At 39.5% G+C, this 20,513-nt stretch overlaps 1 protein-coding gene across 1 annotated transcript in view; it reads right to left on the bottom strand.

The window, feature by feature from the left end:
• Positions 1 to 20,513, bottom strand: part of BRCA2 (BRCA2 DNA repair associated) — a 37,008-nt gene that overhangs the window by 8,180 nt on the left and 8,315 nt on the right. Inside the window, exons 9-21 of the mRNA XM_081004025.1 lie at positions 15,868 to 20,241; positions 14,070 to 14,165; positions 13,192 to 13,261; positions 11,428 to 11,705; positions 10,443 to 10,633; positions 8,629 to 8,816; positions 7,580 to 7,750; positions 6,594 to 6,951; positions 6,014 to 6,169; positions 5,742 to 5,883; positions 3,612 to 3,730; positions 2,731 to 2,929; positions 1,191 to 1,357 (exon numbers count right to left, since the gene is read on the bottom strand). Of these exons, the coding sequence (XP_080860151.1) occupies positions 1,191 to 1,357; positions 2,731 to 2,929; positions 3,612 to 3,730; positions 5,742 to 5,883; positions 6,014 to 6,169; positions 6,594 to 6,951; positions 7,580 to 7,750; positions 8,629 to 8,816; positions 10,443 to 10,633; positions 11,428 to 11,705; positions 13,192 to 13,261; positions 14,070 to 14,165; positions 15,868 to 20,241 (6,509 nt within the window). The remainder of the gene's footprint in view (positions 1 to 1,190; positions 1,358 to 2,730; positions 2,930 to 3,611; positions 3,731 to 5,741; positions 5,884 to 6,013; positions 6,170 to 6,593; positions 6,952 to 7,579; positions 7,751 to 8,628; positions 8,817 to 10,442; positions 10,634 to 11,427; positions 11,706 to 13,191; positions 13,262 to 14,069; positions 14,166 to 15,867; positions 20,242 to 20,513) is intronic.

Here is a 20,513-nt window from a genome sequence, read left to right as displayed (position 1 = left end):
TCTTTATGCGCCCCCTTTCCCAGATTATCCGGAGCTTTGGGCTGGGCTGTCACCAATATGCTGATGACACTCAGCTCTAACTGCTGATGAATGGCCACACCGACTCAGCCCCGAACACACTGACCAGATGCTTGGAAGCTGTGGCTGGATGGTTTCGTGGGAGCCGATTGAAACTAAATCCTTCGAAGACAGAGGTCCTATGGCTAGGTCAGGATGGCATGGGGATGAGGGACCAACTCCCTTCTCTTGCGGGGGCCCAATTAGTGCCATTGCCTTCCGTTAAGAGTTTGGGTGTAATCCTTGACGCCTCCCTTTCCATGGAGGCGCAAGTTACAGCAACAGCCAAGGCGACATTTTTCCACCTTCGCCGCATCAAGCAGTTGGTCCCTTACCTTTCCTGCCCCAACCTGGCCACAGTGATCCATGCGACGGTCATCTCCAGGCTTGACTACTGTAATTCGCTCTACGCGGGGCTGCCCTTGAAGCTATCCCAGAAACTCCAGCGGGTACAGAATGCTGCAACAAGGCTCCTCACGGGGTCTCTGCCATGGGAGCATATTCACCCAGTGCTTTTCAAGCTGCACTGGCTCCCGGTGGAGTACAGGGTCAGATTTAAGGTGCTGCTTTTGACCTTTAAAGCCCTTCACGGCCTAGGACCCTTGTACCTACGGGACCGCCTCTCCTGGTATGCCCCACGGAGAGCCTCAACGTCCATAAATAACAACACCCTAGTGGTCCCAGGCCCTAAGGAAGTTAGATTGGCTTCAACCAGAGCCAGGGCCTTTTCAACTCTGGCTCCAGCCTGGTGGAACGCTCTGCCTCATGAGACCAGGGCCCTGCAGGATCTGATTTCTTTCCGCAGGGCCTGTAAGACAGAGTTGTTCCGCCTGGCCTTTGGCTTGGAGCCAATTTGATTCCCTCCCTCCCTCTCTTTCTTTTTTCTTTTCCTTCTCCTCCTGCGATGAGGCTACATTTTAATATTTTAATGTTCCATTATTTTAATGTTGTATTTTATTTTTGTTTTTAAGTTGTAATCATTCATCTTGTTTTTATTATTGCTTGTAAGCCGCTCTGAGCCCGGCCTTGACTGGGGAGGGCGGGGTATAAATAAAAAAATATTATTATTATTATTATTATAAATGTTGCTTACATTTTTAGGTTAATTCACAATGACAGGCCATAATACTTACTGGCAACTGCAGATACTGAGTTTTCTTGGTAGCTGTTAACTGTATATTGGCAGTCTCCAACTTCCCTTTGGATTGGGATGCAGATAATTGGCAGACTCTATACCGACCTCCTTCCCTTAGGAGGGTAAAAATGTCTGATGATGGGCGCCAGATATTCAATACTACTTCTAAAGATGTAAAATTAAACAATATGTTACCCTTCATCAGCAAGATGGACCACCCAAAGAAGACATGCAGGACCCATGCTGGGTCTTAGTAATCACAACATCCTTTTCTAAATGCTCACAGACCGACTGTTGAATTATCTGTTCTAGGACCTTCGCTGGTATTGATGTCAAGCTCACTGGTCAGTAGTTACCTGGATCTTCCTTTCCCCCCTTTTTGAAGATGGGGACAACATTTGCCCGCCTCCAGTCTGTAGGGACCTCACCTGTTCTCCAAGAATTCTCAAAGAAAATAGACAAAGGCTCTGAAGTTACATCCACAAACTCCCTTAGTACCCTTGAATGCAGCTAATCAGGCCCTGGAGACTTGAATTCATTTAAAGTAGCTAGGTGTTCCCTTTCTACCTCTTTTCCTATCTTGGGCTGCAGCGCCCTCCTTACATCATTTAATCTGTTATCAACAGGTTGGGCATCACTTTCCTTTTGGGTGAAGCAGAGGCAAAGTAGGTGTTGAGTAGTTCTGCCTTTTTCTCTGTCACCCAATAGCATTTCTCCGTGTTCCCCATGCAGAGGACCTACCACTTACTTGCTCTTCCTCTTACTTTGGACATAGCTGAAGAAATTTCTAACCTCTCTTGCAAGCCTGAGCTCATTCTGACTTTCCCACTGCAACTGTTGGCTACTTGGGTATACTCCTCCTTTGTGATTTCCCCTTTCTTCCATTTCTTATACATGCCCTTCTTAAATCTCAACTAATCTGGAAGCTGCTTATGCAGCCACGCTGGTTTCCTTAGATGCCTTCCATTTTTCTTTCTTGTTGGTATTGTCTGCATTTGGGCCTTCAAAATTTCTCCTTTTAGAAACTCCCATCCTTCTTGGAGTGCCTTCTCATTGAGTATTTCTGACCATGGGATCACTCCCAGGAGCTCCTTCAGCTTTTTGAAACTGGCCTTCTTAAAGTATGAGTGCCTGTCCAACTACACTCAGTTTTCCCTTGCCCCTGTATCCTGAAACCCAGGAGAACATGATCACTTCCTCCCAAGTTTCTGAGCACTTCATCAATCATTTTCCTCCCTATTGGTGAGAACTAGGTCCAAAATAGATGACCCCCTTGTTGGTTCTTCCACCTTCTGGGAAATGAAATTGTCAGCGATGCAATGGAGGAATTTGTCAGACCTTACACTCGTGGCAGAGTTTCAGTCCCAACAGATATCGGGGAAGCTGAAGTCCCCCATGATTACTATTTCTCTCCTTTTTGAAAGTTTGGTAATTGGCTCTAGTAAGGCATCATTCAAGTCTTCATACAGTGAATTCAGATAATCATGCAGTGTGAATAATCTACTGTTTAAATCACGAGGATCTCTGGCCTTACTAACCTTTTCCTCTTTCTTCTTTTCTGTAATCCACAATTCGTAACTTGAGTACCGCGGTTACATCCCTTCTGCAGGAACTGTTTTCCTCCTCAGCAGAATCCACCGCCTTCCTGAATTCGGCTTCTATCTGTGCTTGCTTTTTATCATTTACCATCTGTCTGTGACTGTTCAAGGCCTTTAACTGCTCCTCACTGAAATAACTCTAAAATCACAACAATAATATGGCTTTGTCCATTAGCAAATACAGGCAGGGGAGCAGGGGGCATGTAAGTCTCGGTTCTATAAACAAAATTTATTGTTATTATTATACTGAAACATATTTACAAATATGAAAAGGAAGTTTCCATCACAGCCACTGAATTTCGACAAACTGCCCCTCACATTTAAAAGAAGCAAAACAAGTGATACTTGACCTTTTTGCTTTCTGGTGTAATATCAAAAGAGCGGTCAGTGCTTCCCCAACAACTAGAACTACACACACTACAAACCCACAGTTTGTTCTGTAAACTGGCTCTTATTTTCTTACTTTATAGTTCCGTCAAAATAATACCTTCATTTTATCTTACAAAGTGTTCTGTAAACATCTCAAGTTTCATTTCAGATTCTGCTCAGCTCCCTGCTCACACTCCTGTCCTTCCATCATGCAATCAAACTCCAGAACAGCATATGGGCAGAGATGTAATCTAAGCACTAACATTCATATCTATGCTATCTATACCCTATTTTCAAATATCCATTTCCACATGCACCCCAAATTATTTTGCATTCAAGTTTACATTTACATAAACTGATCAGCTCTAGAACTCAGTCATAATTTAATGTGAAGAACTTCGTAAGTTGATATAAGAGTAAAAATAATGTTAAGTTATTTGAAATATTCTTACTTCCAGGTAAGCTGGATCAGCAGCGTTAAGAACTGCCTCGTAAAGTTCTGCCCCATCTTGCAGAGAGCGAATCTGTTGCCTGGTTAACGTGCGGGATCGCAGTACTCTTTTGCCGCCATCTAGTTTTTTAAAAGTTTGCATGAGTTTATAACCACCAGAAAACAATTATAAAGAATAATACTAAAGACTCCATTAAAGGTACTAAGATTGACTGGCATTTTATTTTGAAATGATCAATTACCACCCTGAATATTTAGCCCAGGTACCGTATTTTTCGCTCTATAAGACGCACCAGACCACAAGACCCACCTAGTTTTTGGAGGAGGAAAACAAGAAAAAAAATATTCTGAATCTCAGAAGCCAGAACAGCAAGAGGGATCACTGTGCAGTGAAAGCAGCAATCCCTCTTGCTGTTCTGGCTCCTGGGATAGCTGTGCATCCTGCATTCGCTCCATAAGACGCACACACATTTCCCCTTACTTTTAAGGAGGGAAAAAGTGAGTCTTATAGAGCAAAAAATACGGTAAGTCTACAAATTCCGGAATGTGTTTAGTCTGAGTGACAAGCCTCCAACATGAAGACATCCCTGGCAAAAGGATGAAACCATTAAAAGCAGTCTGGTGAACCATTGCAATCATGATGGGACACAGAAGCGGTGACAACAGTCTGTAAGGTAGGTTGAACCTAAGCATATTTATAGTTCAAATGCTACTTTTGAATTGTTTCCAGAGAATAAAAAGTAGCACTAATTTTATTTTATTTTTTATTGATGTCTTCCCTACCATACTTGTAAGAGACCAATATTTGTTAAGAACCAGATCATGAGAGCTCTATGATCTAATCTGCTGTCTTGCAAAAATTTTGACTGGAGCAGCAGTGCAAGGGGCAGTGGGTGCTTAGGACCATTTCCCCTGCTCTTTGCTGGATCTAAAAAAGCGCCACAAAGCTGCTACAGTGGTACCTCGGGTTACATACACTTCAGGTTACAGACTCCGCTAACCCAGAAATAGTACCTTGGGTTAAGAACTTTGCTTCAGGATGAGAACAAAAATTGTGCTCCAGCGGCGTGGCAGCAGCAGGAGGCCCCATTAGCTAAAGTGGTGCTTCAGGTTAAGAACAGTTTCAGGTTAAGAACGGACCTCCGGAACAAATTAAGTACTTAACCCGAGGTAACACTGTATTGGGACGCGGGTGGCACTGTGGGTTAAACCACAGAGCCTAGGACTTGCCGATCAGAAGGTCGGCGGTTTGAATCCCTGCGACGGGGTGAGCTCCCGTTGCTCGGTCCCAGCTCCTGCCAACCTAGCAATTCAAAAGCACGTCAAAGTGCAAGTAGATAAATAGGTACCACTCCAGCAGGAAGGTAAACGGCGTTTCCGTGTGCTGCTCTGGTTCACCAGAAGCGGCTTAGTCATGCTGGCCACATGACCCAGAAGCTGTACGCCGTCTCCCTCGGCCAATAAAGCGAGATGAACGCCGCAACCCCAGTCGATCACAACTGGACCTAATGGTCAGGGTTCCCTTTACCTTTACCACTTTATTAGCACAACTGCAGCAATAAAATAAAATAATGCTGTAGACAGATGTCCGTGGTTTTTTTCTGCTTCATGGCTTGCAGGTGGGGAGGAAACAATTTCAGTCTAGAAAATGCATAGTGAGAGAAACTTCTGAGCCTGGTCCATTCCTGCTGTTATTCTCAAATTGCCCGTCCTCTAATCTACAGTGCCCCTTCTACTTGGTTGTGCTCATTTTCTTATTCCTTCCACTTCCTGTCCCCAACTGCCTTGTGGCATGTAATTTTTGAAACTCATCTCTACCAGGATGCTGAAAATCACATTTTGCACCAGTTTCCGATCTTCGATGGCAGCATCATGTGGGACACAGACAGACCACCACTGAACTTCAGCAGTAATACTTTTGTGGCCATAGATTAGAGCATTTCTGAATCTAATCAATTTTCTGTATGGAACTGTTGGTACACCATCAAGCCCTATATGTGGAAACTCTGCTTCTATGTGCACTTTTGGATTGGGTTCAAGATGCAGAATGCAGAATATTATTGTATGAATTAAAGTCTGTTTAGAAACCCAAGCTGAGGCAACAATTAAACAGCTAACGTTTTTATTTTACCTTCATTCTTTTCAAATTCAGCTTGTATTTTTGCAAGCAATGCTTCCAGGGTTTTTTGTCGATTCTCAGCATGCTTTGCAGCTTCTCTTTCTTCAGCTCGACAGTTACGAAACACATAGGAACCTGCTGTTTTTTCCATCCACTGCAATAAATATTCATTGAAAATGAATATTAGTTACTTAGTTTTAGATTTTATCTACTTAAGTCTTAAGATCTGGTTTAAAGTAATAGTTGAAAGTACTTGAAAGTTATTGCAAGCTACAGTACTTTACCTGTATGGGATAAAGTCTTTGAACAATGACATCAATGCAACCAACAGTCCCACCATCAATAAGGAGTGATGACAAAGACAAAGAGAATGGCCGGGGATCCCGATGGTATCCTAATTTGGCATACCATCGCGCGCGTCGAGTGCTGTTAGCTGAAATCTAAAACAAAATATCACATATCTACAAATATGATTGCTATAATGCAGCATATATAAGGTACTACCATTTGCCACACACTTGTGGACCTGAAGTTAGTTTTGGCTGAACCGGTCAATAAAAATACAGATCAAATGATTCATAGCCTGCAACACTGGTTCTCAAATGCTGTTTATGACAGTTTAGCAGCTGATCCATGATAAAAAGTTCAGTAATGGCAAACTTTAAAAAACAACTTTGAGAGAGGCAATTATAGTTCAAGCTTCTACTTGCTTCAGAAACAAATAGTGGCTTACAGGTAATAAATACATTCTCTGTTGGTTCCAATTCCATCTCTCTAACTTTTTGGACTTGTTTTTCAGATTTTAGGTGTTGGAGCTGGCCCTGTCTTTTTTTAAAAAAAGAGTACCACAAATATCCATTTTACCTTCAGCATAAGAGATTCTGGCGCTTCCAGTGGAGTGCTTGCCTCCTGAGAACCCACAAGTTCTGCTCCATGTACAACAATCTTTTGGCCCACAGTCAGCCTCTTTCTACACAATAGTGATTGGAGGGGAGGGTCCAAGACAGCCTTGATTCCATACCAGCCATCTGTAACTTCAACCACTGCTACGTCTTTTTTGTTGTCCTCAGCAGTGCTTTTGTCACCACGGATCTGAGAAACATTTGTGTTCAATGATATTATTTTAGTGATGCACAGTATGAGAGTTTTAGCAGCAACATCATCTCTTTCCATTATCCTTTTGATGGCTGAGCGATGACTTTGGTCAACTTCCATGTCATACCTTTCAAAAGAAAAAGAAAATACAATTGGTCTGTGAGCATTTAGGGAAGTATCATGATAACTAAGACCCAGCATGTATTTCTCAAAAACGAGTCATGCCAGACAAATCTCCTTTCTTTTTTTGGTAAGAGTTAAAAACTTGGTGGATCAGGGGAATACTGTGGACATAGTGTATCTTGATTTGACAAAGCCCTCCATTATATTATTGTGGAGAAGCTGGTAAAATGTGGACTGGACGAGATTACTGTTAGGTGGATTAGGAGCTGGTAGACTGACCAAACCCAAAGAGTACCCTCTGTTTCTCATCAACCTGGGATAAATTTACAAGTGGGGTGCCACAAGGTTCTGTCCTGGACCCGTTGTTGTTCTTTATAAACTAGGATGAAAGTATTATTAAGGGGATGCTCCTCAAATTTGCAGTGACTCCAAACTGGGAGGGGGAGCCTCTGAAGACAGAATCAGGATTCAACATGACCTTAACAGATTGGAGAACTGAGCCCAAACTAACAAAATGAATTTCAATAGGGACAAATGTAAAGCTCTACATTTTGGCAGGAAGAACCAGCTGCACAAATATAAAATGGGGGACACATGGCTTACCACATTCCAAATCTTAATCTATACTATACCTGTACTTTAGCTGAAGTAGTAGTCTTTCCGGAGTCAAACATTTATTGGCGAATTCCTGTGGAAATGCAACTTCCATAGCTGCTAGTTTCCACACAATCCACTTATAATGATTGTAGACCCAAGCCTTTGAAATTAGCTTAGGATCCACGCCAGGTGTATCACACAAAGCCCTGTGGGAAATTATCAGAAAATTCATCAAATTAAGACATTTCAAGTCGTAAGAATAGTACCTCAAAGTAGCAACTACCATAACAACTCAAGCTTTTAAACGACTGTTTTGAGGTGACCCATTACAAATAACAGCAAAATAGCTAAGTAACACTCTAATATAATCGGCTACAAACAAGCCACAGTTAAACATATTTATATCCCTTCATTTCAGTGGGAAAGTGTATGCTTGACTAGACTCAAAAGTGCACAACTGTAATCGGATCAGCTTTCCTATTTAAGATTTGGATCGGAAAAACATTTACTTATGAAGACAGCAACAAAAAATTATAATCTTCCTGCTGGATATGCTTTGTGATTAACTTACACTGGTAATTAATATTTTAAAGAAACGGTAGCTTGCAGAAATAACTTATTGCTTTTATTATTTATTAAACAGAGCTGCTTTTTCAAGTGAGGCTGAGAATAAGGAGCATTTGCTAGGAGATTAAATAAACATTTTCAAAAGGCATATTGTTAAAATGTACTCAAAACTAGATTGCATAAGTTTTGACATATATTCTATTATTTAAATTCCTAAATATCAGCACTGTCAAAATTCTCTCAATTATAGTTTTCTACAGAGGACAGCAGAGTACCCAGGTGTTTAATTTACTAATGAATTACGCAAAAACAGCTTCTTTAAATTTTCTTTTTCATCTCAATATATAAAAATTTATGTACTTCAACACTAAGACATTATTTGAGGTTCATAATAATGCACTTAATATTTAAACATGCAAAACTTCAACAGGCTGAGGTTTTAGCTGAGATTCCAGTATTGCAGGAGGTTGGACTAGATGACCCTTGGGTCCCTTCAAACTCTAATATTCTATGATACCTGTAGAATTCTTCTTTTCCTGCCTTTCCCTCATCATTTGGAATAAGATATCCACCATCCGCCAGTTGTATTCCACGTTCTTCTAGAAAATAATCTCTACTGAAAAAATCCTGGATGATAAATTGAAAATCTTCTGCATTTCTGCTGCTTATTTTTAGGCACTGCTTGGAAATGCCAAATGCATACAACTGCAATGGTAAGAGACAAGTTGAATATTTTAGTGTTATTAAATATGCCCATTACTTACACATCAATATACATTTCTTAGAAATTTCTGTATTTCTTAAAGTGGAAATTCAAGATGAAGTCTAGAATAAATAAGACATGGGTTCTTCATGTAAAGGGCTCAGTTACTCTGTCTTAGCAGGTCAATTTAAAGTCCTGTGAAAGTCCAGGGAGAAAGGCAATATACAATATAATCAGGTCTCAAACTACAATACAGGTAGGTAGCCGTGTTGGTCTGCAGTAGTCAAAACAAAATAAAATAAATAAAATAAAGAAATAAAATAAAATAATTCCTTCCAGTAGCACCTAAGAGACCAACTAAGTTAGTTATTGGTATGAGCTTTCATTAGTGTATCTGAAGAAGTGTGCATGCACATGAAAGCTCATACCAATAACTAACTTAGTTGGTCTCTAAGGTGCTACTGTACTGGAAGGAATTATTTTATTTTATTTTATTTTATTTTGTTCAAATTACAATGGGCATTTATAATAAATTCAACACCTTCATTTGCACCAAAAAAACATTTAACTTAAGAAATAGAGCATAGATATAATTGCACACAGGGACACGGGTGGCGCTGTGGGTAAAACCTCAGCACCTAGGACTTGCCGATCGCATGGTCGGCAGTTCGAATCCCTGCGGCGGGTTGAGCTCCCGTCGTTTGGTCCCAGCTCCTGCCCACCTAGCAGTTCGAAAGCACCCTTAAGTGCAAGTAGATAAATAGGTACCGCTTTATAGCGGGAAGGTAAACGGCGTTCCGTGTGCTGCTCTGGTGTCGGTTTGCCAGAGCAGCTTCGTCACGCTGGCCACGTGACCCGGAAGTGCCTGCGGACAGCGCTGGCTCCTGGCCTCTAGAGTGAGATGAGCGCACAACCCTAGAGTCTGTAAAGACTGGCCCGCACGGGTAGGGGTACCTTTACCTTTACCTTTATAATTGCACATTGAGTAAATTAAACTTCTTGCAGGATCAGGATCTCTTGTAAGGATTTAAGTTATTAAGGCAGCAGAGACTAAATATATGTGGCCAAGCTCTATCTGGCATTCTAGACCAAATCATGTTGATGGAATAGGTTCATGACTGGAAAACAGCCTTGTTCAGACCTAATGATAACTATGGTTGCATTATGGAAGCTAACCAACCTTGTGTCCTCCAGATGTTGGACGACAATTACCAATATCCTTGACCACTGAGCATGCTGGCTGGGGCTGATGGGTGTTGGGACTCCAACAACCTCTGGAGGGCACTAAGTTGGCTACCACTGCCTTATGGGAATGAGTCACAGCGGATTTTGGGCTCAGACACTTTGTCTTCCAGCATAGCCAGGAAGAGAAGGTTTTGTTTTTGTTTTACACTAATTTCAATTATTTGTTATGTCTGAGTGCTTACAAACTATGGTCAGTCTTAACTGTGGTCAGCTGAAACAAGTAAATTCATGAAGCTGGCTTGTTTCAACTAGTCAGTTAAAATGAACTGCAGTTTAGGGTTTGGATAAGAAGCAAAACCATTGTTTATCATTAGGTCCAAACCAGGCCAGCACGTCATCATACTAAGATAGGATAATCCAACCAGGCAATAAAGTGCAGGTACCTGATCGCTGGAGAAAGAACCAGGCAATTTCTCTCCCACCGCTGCTTTCAGAGGAACTCTGCAAGGAGCAGATATTTTCACAAGGTACAGGCTGCCTGGCTGTGGACAAATTCTCTGGCTTTGTTTCTTTATAATTCTGATTTCTTGTAGATTTCTTGCATATTGAAGATTTGCTATTATTTTTGTTAAATCTGTTAAAGAAACATATTGATCAAGTCCTAAAGAACGTATTTCAATTTAAAATAGAAATTCCAAACATACACAGGAGGATAGTATTGTATTTTTAGACATTTCCACGTATAAATGTTAATCCAAAGCGTATCTTTAAAAGTTTTAAAGAAAAAATTATTAAACAATATCTAATAATTATTTACTGATAGACCATCACACATGTCTTTATTTTTGCATTAAAGCAGGGATGTGGAATTTGGCCCCTCCAGATATTATCATACAACTCCCATATTCCTGGCCATTAGCCAAGTTGGCTAGGGCCGAATGCAGTTGGAGTCCATCTACATCTGAAATGCCACAAGTTCCCCATTCCTACACTGGAGCCACCAAATTTAACGTCGCTGTTATTAAAGACAGATTTTTAAGACTGAAGTTTAATGACAAAATCTTCAACTGTATTCCATAACAGCACATTATTAAAAATCACATTGCAAGCTGACAAGTTGATACAAATATCAACTTCCCCCTTGGCCTCCATTTCTATGGAGAGGATCAGGTTTTAGTAATAGCTCTTTACCTTACAGCAGCAAAAGAGGAACTGGATACTGTCCCTCTCTAAAAACATTAGCTGAGGGGACAGAAAGGAGTACTTCACACTGATCTCCAAAGATCTCTGCAATTTAGCCTGCATCTGTGCAGATCCAACATGTGAAACGTCACAGAGAAGGTAACCTTATCAGAAACAATTTGTGAATAAATTATTATAGTAATTAAACAAATGTTCACAAATACATGTGTACACACCTAAACATACCTGAATTTGTATCTCTGGATTCTGAATTCAGAGCTGATATTTGCATGGAATTATCTTCAAAGATATTGCCTTCTGTTTCAGTAGTGCTCTGGTTAACTTTTGTAAGATGAAGCTCTTCCATTCTATTAATATTTTTGTTGTCCATTAAGACAGATTCTTTGCTGTTACCTAGTTTATCCTCGGAAGCATTTGCTTTTGTTTTAAAAGGTGGTGCAAAGATTTTGGCAGGTTTCTTTGCTGTATTTTCTGCTTTCTTCCTTTCCTCAGTTAAGGTCTTACTAGAATAAGTAAGAAAATAATATTGGTATATTTGAAGACTGCTTGGAAATAAGTTACTGAGACCTTTCAGATTTCAATACTTTAACATTTTGGTCTTGGATTGATCCAAAACTTCTTGCCATTCTCTGTAGAACTGAAGAAATTTTGGTAAGAAGTTTTATACTAACAAACACTAGCAAAAGTGAATCTCCCCCCCCCCCCCCAATTGCTGTTTGACCTGACAGCTACAAGATAAGCATAGCTGGCTACTACCAGTACTGCACACCAAATTCATTTTGGTAGATGATTTAATTACATTAATAACCTGGAAAGGTGGACTTACAGTGATCTGTTCTCTGGTCAGCCAAGCCTATATATAAAGCAGCCAGCCAGAACGGACAGGGAACACACTGAATTCCAGACTTGTTGATAGCCATAAACACAAGATCAACACAAAGAGCCATGGAATAATTAACTTCAAAATTCTTTTAAAAATTACAAGGATAGAATAAAGGGGAAAAGTAACTTCAGAGTGGGAAAGGTAGGTCAGTGTCATGGGACTCCCTAGACTGCTTGGGTGACTCCACAAACACAATCCACAGAAGTCCCACACTCCAGCAGCCAGGTTTGACTTAAGGACAGGGCTGTATTCTCATTCAGTGGTGGAGTGGAACGTACAAGCAAATGATATGACATAGCAGTGTGCCCCTCCAAGAAAGGAAGGCAAACCAGAATTCTAGAGCCTGCTAGGCAACCCTCCTCCTGAATGCCGTGTCCAGAAATCAAACCAAGGTTCAAGTAAGGATTCTGAGATTTCTCCTCATACCTGCCTGGTGTACTATTGGATAGTTGGTTTTTAAACATAGATGGTATTCAGAAATAGTTACAGATAAAGCATAAGGAACCTGTGTCTGGAGAAAAGAAGTCCCGCTATGTACACAGTTAAAGACTTCACCTGGAGTACTGTGTCCAGTTCTGGGCACCACAGTTCAAGAAGGACACTGACAAACTGGAACGTGTCCAGAGGAGGGCAACCAAAATGGTCAAAGGCCTGGAAAGGATGCCTTATGAGGAACGGCTAAGGGAGCTGGGCATGTTTAGCCTGGAGAAGAGGCGGTTAAGGGGTGATATGATAGCCATGTTCAAATATATAAAAGGATGTCACATAGAGGAGGGAGAAAGGTTGTTTTCTGCTGCTCCAGAGAAGCGGACACGGAGCAATGGATCCAAACTACAAGAAAGAAGATTCCACCTAAACATTAGGAAGAACTTTCTGACAGTAAGAGCTGTTCGACAGTGGAATTTGCTGCCAAGGAGTGTGGTGGAGTCTCCTTCTTTGGAGGTCTTTAAGCAGAGGCTTGACAACCATATGTCAGGAGTGCCCTGATGGTGTTTCCTGCTTGGCAGTGGGTTGGACTCGATGGCCTTTGTGGTCTCTTCCAACTCTATGATTCTATGATTCTATTAAAGAGGTAATCTGATTTTTAAAAAATCTATTTTCCTTACCTTAAAGGGCCACAGACCACTGGCTTTAAAGGAATATTGTAGGTGAACTTTTTTCTGTCGTTCACTATACCTGAAGAAAAATGAAGCTGTATATCAAAGCTACATTACATAATTTGTAAAAGAATAATATAGAATTCTACATTCATTATCATGATAATACACCTACAAAATCATGTTCAGTATTTGCTATAATGAATTTTTCGTGAAATTTCCCCCAAGGTATTTTAGATTTCTATATTTGTATACTGGTGAAAAATATAATTTATTGAAATAGAAACTAACAGATATCGTTTTTGCATCCATATTAAAAATACTGGGGGAAATAGCGTTGTTACTGGAACTCTATTCACTTCTCAAAAGTACTGTAAGAGTTAAATGCAAAGGCAGGAAGAGTCCCTGCACTTTTAATCATTGTGTAAAGTAAGAAATTTCATCCATATGAAAACTGCACTTGCCAGGTCTACACAGTTCTCTCTGCAGAAAAAAGTGTCAATCAATATTTATTTTACTGCATCAAGGGCACACAAATGGTATTGTTTTAAATTCACCTGCCTGTAATAAGCTGCAGGGGCAAATATGCAGCAGTGATCTGGTAAACTTCAATGATAAACTGCTTTATAATAGCTGAATTTATCAGTATGAAGCATCCGGAATAATTGAAATGTGGATTATAAATCTTAAGCAGCATTTGTATACCATATACACACAATAAGGCATGTAATTTCATGAGGATGAGGTCAATATGCAAAATAGGATTCTTACATTGACCTTGAAAAAATTTAATTATATGTTGAAATGTTTGAATTATAGAAGGCAAAGGAAAACTACAAATACAATACTTCTGATTAACTGAAGAAATCATGAAATATAAAGATTACCCTCCGGATAACTTCTTGAAGGTTTCAAAGATGCTTTGTTGCGTTCTTCTGACCGCTCAAATTCAGGTAGCAATTTTCTTTTAATAGGAGGTTCCCCTGAAAAGCAAATGTCATAGAGCATTTTTAAATATTTTAAAGGGCCTAGCCCTTACTGATTCTGACTACATCACTGCAGTACATTCCTCAGAAAATTTCTCAAGTGTAATTCAAACTCTCAAGCAATGCCTCTTGAATATTTTAGCAAATGAAAGCTTTTGTAAGTCCCTTGGTTACTCTGATCTGAAAAATGATCCTAGTGGTATTGGCAGTCATTGCCAAAAATATCATTCAGTTGGTACATTTTCATGATTTTAGTGAATATGCTAGCCCTGTATTACTGGGATCTAAACTCCATGCTGGTGTTTTGATGCATATGTAAAACCTACGGTAATCTTCAAAATATTTTTTAAGAGGTATACAATGACTACTAATAACTTTTTCAAATCATGGACATAAAAGTTTTATTTTACACAATTTGTATAGGGCTTATTTGTATAAGGGGACGTGGGTGGCGCTGTGGGTTAAATCACAGAGCCTAGGACTTGCCAATCAGAAGGTCGCGGTTCAAATCCCCGCAACGGGGTGAGCTCGGTCCCTGCTCCTGCCAACCTAGCAGTTCGAAAGCACATCAAAGTGCAAGTAGATCAATAGGTACTGCTCCGGTGGGAAGGTAAACGGCGTTTCCGTGTGCTGCTCTGGTTCGCTAGAAGCGGCTTAGTCATGCTGGCCATATGACCCAGAAGCTGTACGCCGGCTCCCTCGGCCAATAAAGCGAGATGAGCGCCGCAACCCCAGAGTCGGTCACGACTGCATCTAATGGTCAGGGGTCCCTTTACCTTTACTAGTATAACCTTGTAAGTTTGCATAAGAAATGTAAGACTGTTTCACATTAAACCTCAAAGGAACAAAAAATTTACAAAGACTGCAGTCCTGATAGGTATGCAAATCGCTTTCCCAATCCCCCATTTCCCTTGCAAATCTTGTGTGGAGTTTGGGAAGCATTTGTAGATGAGAATCAGTGAGTAGCATGGGGTTGTTCAGCACTTCTCTTTGTAACTTCTCTGCAAATGCCCTTCCTCAAAGCTTTTTCTCTTAACAGCTAGAATCTAAAACTGGTAGTGATTCTACCTAACAAGCAAATGAGGGTGGGAGAATTTGGAGAAAATAATCACTTAAGTATGTGATTGGTTATGCACCCCTTTCTCCCATTAATCCTGGCTGACAAGTACCTCGACCCTATATTCTAATTGGGTGCACTTTAACCCATTGTTAATGGTTTACTATGACCATGCATATTACTCCCACTTCTGTCCACCAGTGAGCAGGAGCAACTCTCAGTGATCTTTGATTTAGCACTACTTACATCAAAACCAGGAATCATGGTTTGTTTCACTCTGAACAAGCCACACTCTAAAGCCTAGATATGGTGTTGGCTTAATGCTCGGGCCTGGAATCAAATCAAACACAATCCGAGTTTAGATTTAATGCTAAATCGAGGATCACAGTAGGTTGCTCCCACTCACTATCAGAAAGCAGCAAAGCAGGAGCAAACTACATTCATGGCAGCCCATTAACTGTGGCTTGCAGTGACACGCCAATGCTGCCAATATCTTGGCAAATCTGAGACCGAGACCATGGATTTTCTAAGATGTCTCGCTCCCTGCTAATTCATTCAAAGTAAACTAAACTGAGATCAATCGCAGTGCAACTCAGTAAATGTACAGGAACAGGTTTTTGAAAAAACAAAACAGCCACCTACCAAAAGTGTTTTCTTCTTTCATGTGCCTTTTTCCAGTTCTTGTATATGACAGAAAATTATTAGGTTTCTCAAAACTCAATATGGAATTTTTATTTTTCTGTACTTCTGCATCAGGAAGTTCATCATCTTCCATGAAAGCTTTGGCACTTTCTGTAGCTTCTATTTCCAAGTAATTTTCCGGAGTTTGTGCATAATGACGACATTGAGGATCCAGATTTCCTTCTGTTGCAGTACCACAATTTGCTGCACATTTAGTTTTGCTTCTACTCCGGCATGGTTGGGTTATCTTCAAAGCCTCAATTTCTTTTGAACATGTAAAGTTTTCTTCTAACTCAGATATTTCTTTTTGCTTCTTAGTATGAAACTTGCACACAGGTATTTTAATGCTCAATGGGTTTTTTATAATCTTATTTTCATTAGGTGTACTTGTGGCTGAATGAAGTGCTTTATATTTCTTTTGTGGTTTAGACTCTGAAATAACTTCATCCTCCTCTATGGCCTCTGTAGCAAGAACTTTTATAGGACCTTGCCCCACACTCCGTTGAGCATCAGAAAAACTATTACTACTAACATCATCAAATTCTTTTAAGAGACCCATAACTTTCTGGAGAGCCTTTTGAGAAATTTGTACTTGTTTTCCACTTGCTGTGGCAAAGCCACAGGGAATATTTGCATTCGCTTCAGTATTTGAAAATCTTTCCCCTTGAGATACAAGTATTGTGTCTTTCTTTGGAGCTTCTTTGCTCCCAGGAGAAGATACTTCCCCATAACTATAATCACAGTTAGAGACATGACTGGGGTGATCTGATGAATTATTTTCCATTTCAGAAAAAAGCAGTCTTGCTTTCTTTAATGACTCTTCAGATAACTGGACAGGTTTTCCACTAGCTGTGCTAAAAAACCCAGAGTTATCAGTAATAAAATCTGACTTGATACACTTCTGTTTGTTGGGAGTCCATGTATCAGATTGCTTATTATGCATTTGAAAGCATAACTCAGGGTGAGTATTCAAGGTCATAGATTCAGTATACTTTAACGTGTGCTCACCTGCACAGCACTCTTTGGCTCGAGAAAACTGAGGTGCAATTATATTTTCCACTGGATTGTTCTCTGCAGATGAGTAGTTATTAGAATTGATACACACTCCAGTGCCACAGGTGTCAGAACAGCTTTCTAAAAGGTCATGTTTATTTGTTTTAGGTTGAGATTCCATGTTCTCTTTTACAGATTTATAGCAGTCTTCATGAAACACTTGTCTGACTTTTTTTAATGCTTCCTGAGAAACTTCAACAGCTTTACCACTTGCTGTATTGAATGCAACTGGCTTAACCTTCAGATGTTTTGAAGTTGAAGTTGATGCTTCACTGGCTGAATATTTCTGCAAGACATTGGTACTGAACAAACTTAAGTCACATTTCTGTATCATGCTACTCTCATTTTTACAAGTTTCATCATAAGTGTGAACATTATTGTCAGCAAACACATTTTTTGATGGTGATGCTTCTTGAGAAACACAAGTTAAATTCTCTGACACATAATTTTTCTTATGACATTCATCTGGTAAATGGTTCAGCAAAGAATGCTCACTCTTTAAATCAGAGGTACTAGCCTTTGAAGTGATACTGCAAATTAAGTTTGAGGAATCAAGGCTTTTATTATTGCCAGTATTTCTAGATGACAAGTCCTGAAAACCTTGCATTGCACTAATATCTGACCCTTCAGCAGGCAAATGCTGATCAATAGCAGAGTCAATAAATTCCATTTTTGAAATATTTTTGCTTTTTGTACATGCCAGATTATTCTTTGTCAACAAGCCTTCGTTCACTTTCTCCCCTCTAGTGTGAGATACTAAATCTGATTCAGATGCATTCATCTCCGAAGAAAGTTCTTTAATAGTGTCAAGATCCTCAGTCTTCTTAATAGTGTTTGAGGACAAATCTGGAAGATCTTCGAAGTTACCTTCAGGATACAGATATTCATGTTTTTCATTTCCTTCTTCAAATTCCTTGCTAACTTTGGTAATTTTCTCATTTCTTTTTTCCTGAATTATAGGCTTGGTAAAATTACTAACCTCTTCCTCCATTTCTGGAAAAACAGTTTCATCTTCTGAAAGAAGATGCTTTGCTTTAGCTAATGATTCATTAGCAATTGTAATTTGCTTACCACTAGCTGTATGAAAACCCATTGCAATAATCTGCTTTTCTTTTCTGATTTCAGAGATTTCTTGATGGTTGGACCTTTCAGTTTCACTTAAGTTAATATTCTCTTTTACAGAACTGAGATCTCCCTTTTTGCTTTTAGGGCTTGTCTTCCCACTGGAAGTTGGCATAGTCTCTAGTTCTTCTCTTGTACAGGAGGCAGCCAACAAATGAAGCTTTTTACTTTCCCCTGCAAATATGTTCCCATCAGCAACAGTGTGAAATCTCTGTAGAAAACCACTTTCTAGATTGCTCACCCTTTCCCCCTCTTGATTTAAATTACAGTTTTCTTTTCCATATGCATTATTCAAGGTGGATCTTTTTTCAGTCTTAGCAACTTCAGCTAAACATGTTAGATCTGACAAAGCTTCTTGCAAATTATAATTACACTGAGTTTCTTCACAGTTTACAAAGTGATGTGAGACTAATACACTTTGATTATTTTCAAAGGAAGACAGTTCATTTCCTGTCATACAGACGGAGTATTTTTTAATAATTTTTAGGTTAACTTCTGTAGTACTAGAAATCTGAACTCTGCCTTCATTATAATTTACAATTTTTGACTTACTTTCTGTATTTTCATTGACAAATTTAATTGTATCTTTTGTATTCTTTTTCATCAAATATTCAGCATTTACTTCTTTGACCCTCTGATGCCAATCAATCTCTCTCTCTTTCATGCAGTTCGGATTACTCCAACTATTGTTGCACCTATTTGAACAATCGCATAGCAATATTTTTTGGTGAGGGCTAAGCATTTTGTTTACTCCATCCAGATCGCCGACTAATTTTGTAGTTTTCTTTATAGCATCAACATATAAGCTCATCTCTTTGCCCCCAGCTGCACTACAGCTCCCCAGATCAGACAAATTGAATTGTGATGGTGCTGAAACAATTGGGACAAAAACATTGTTCTGTTTTGTGCTTGAATTAATGGATGTAGCTTCTTCACTACTTTGTACCTGTATCTTAGATTTCTCAGCTGTGCCTATATGTTTATTGGGAGACAGATCATGGCCTCTTTGAACCTTTTCTTCAGAGCTTTTCTCAAAATCATTTTCTTTCCAAACTTCAGCACATATATCATTTTTATCAAAGCTTCCAGACATCTCATCAGCATTACTGAATGCCACCATCTTATGCTTTTTGAACTGTGTAAATTCAAACTGACTACCTGTTTCTTCTAGTATATTAGAAATTTCAGTAACTTCAGCTTCTTGGCTTGCTGTTAAATTTAGTTTTCCTTCAGGATGTTGATTACTAAGCACATTATGGAAAGCAGAATTGGCACACTTGGGGAAAATAATGTGGGCATCATTCATCTGAATACCCAGCAGATCAGAAACATGTGAAAAATTAGATGAATTTTCAGTCAGTTTGTTCATTCCAAGTGAAGATATCTCAGCACTTCTCTGTGCATTTTCATTTGAAATATTTTGCATTCCTTCACTAGGAAAATCTTCAATAAATTTATCTTCTATGTCTTTGAACAATAACTTGCCTTTTCTAATGTTGCAATCAGACAGTGCTATCTGTTTATTGGATGCTGTTCTGAAGCCACCCAACTTTTCAGTTCTGCTAGGACTTATACCTCCTAACCAGCTCTGCTCACTATCTTCAGCATTTCCTGCTAAGACTACTTGTAGATGCTGGCTTGGGTCTAACTTTTTCTCCAATGCTATAAGCTTAAAAGATTCATCTACAGTAGGTTTTGGCGTTTCCTTTGATTGAGACCCAAGTTCAGCCACCTGAGTGCCACTTGCCAAAAACTTTTGTGTAGCTGATTCCAAGATTGCTTGTTGGTTTCCAGTTTTTGATGCATGTATTCCCAATGTAGATTCCTCCATCACCGCTTCTTGCAATGAACTGAAACATCTAAGACTGACACATCTTTCACCATGTTCTCTTTGTAAATTTATCTTTTGACCAACTGAATGGGACATGCTTTCACTTGACTCTGTTTCTTGATTAGCAGATATATTACTAGAAGGCATAATTGTTCCTTTTCTGTTGTCTGTCTGTTGAAGTATTGACAACTGATCTGTAAAATTACGTTCTGTGTAATTGAGTGGAGCTTCATGGGAAATGTTACTAAGAATGCAGTTTTTATCAGACTCTACTTGCTGTTTCTCTTCAAGTATGTGTTTGTTAGCGTGCATAATGTCTTCCTTTCGTTCTGTAAGAAATTGAACCATGATAGTAATGTTAGTTGGAATGGCACCATTATTTTTTTAAAAAAATTCTCTCTCTCACCAGCTTTTGTGTTTAGTCTAGTGTACTAAATCCATTTTCAGAATGTCTCGTAACCACGATAAAGTATGCTGCAGTTAATACTTTGTGCTTTTGCATTCAATATTGCTGTTATCGGAGGAATTACTAAATACTTTTTCTATGCATTTGAGACATTTAATTCCCCCCCCCCTTTTTAAACAACTCTAACTTTTGACA

The sequence above is a fragment of the Podarcis pityusensis genome (genome assembly GCF_964106645.2).
Source record: "Podarcis pityusensis genome assembly, chromosome: 4".
Taxonomy (NCBI): Eukaryota; Metazoa; Chordata; class Lepidosauria; order Squamata; family Lacertidae; genus Podarcis; species Podarcis pityusensis.
This window is presented reverse-complemented; position numbering and strand designations above follow the sequence as displayed.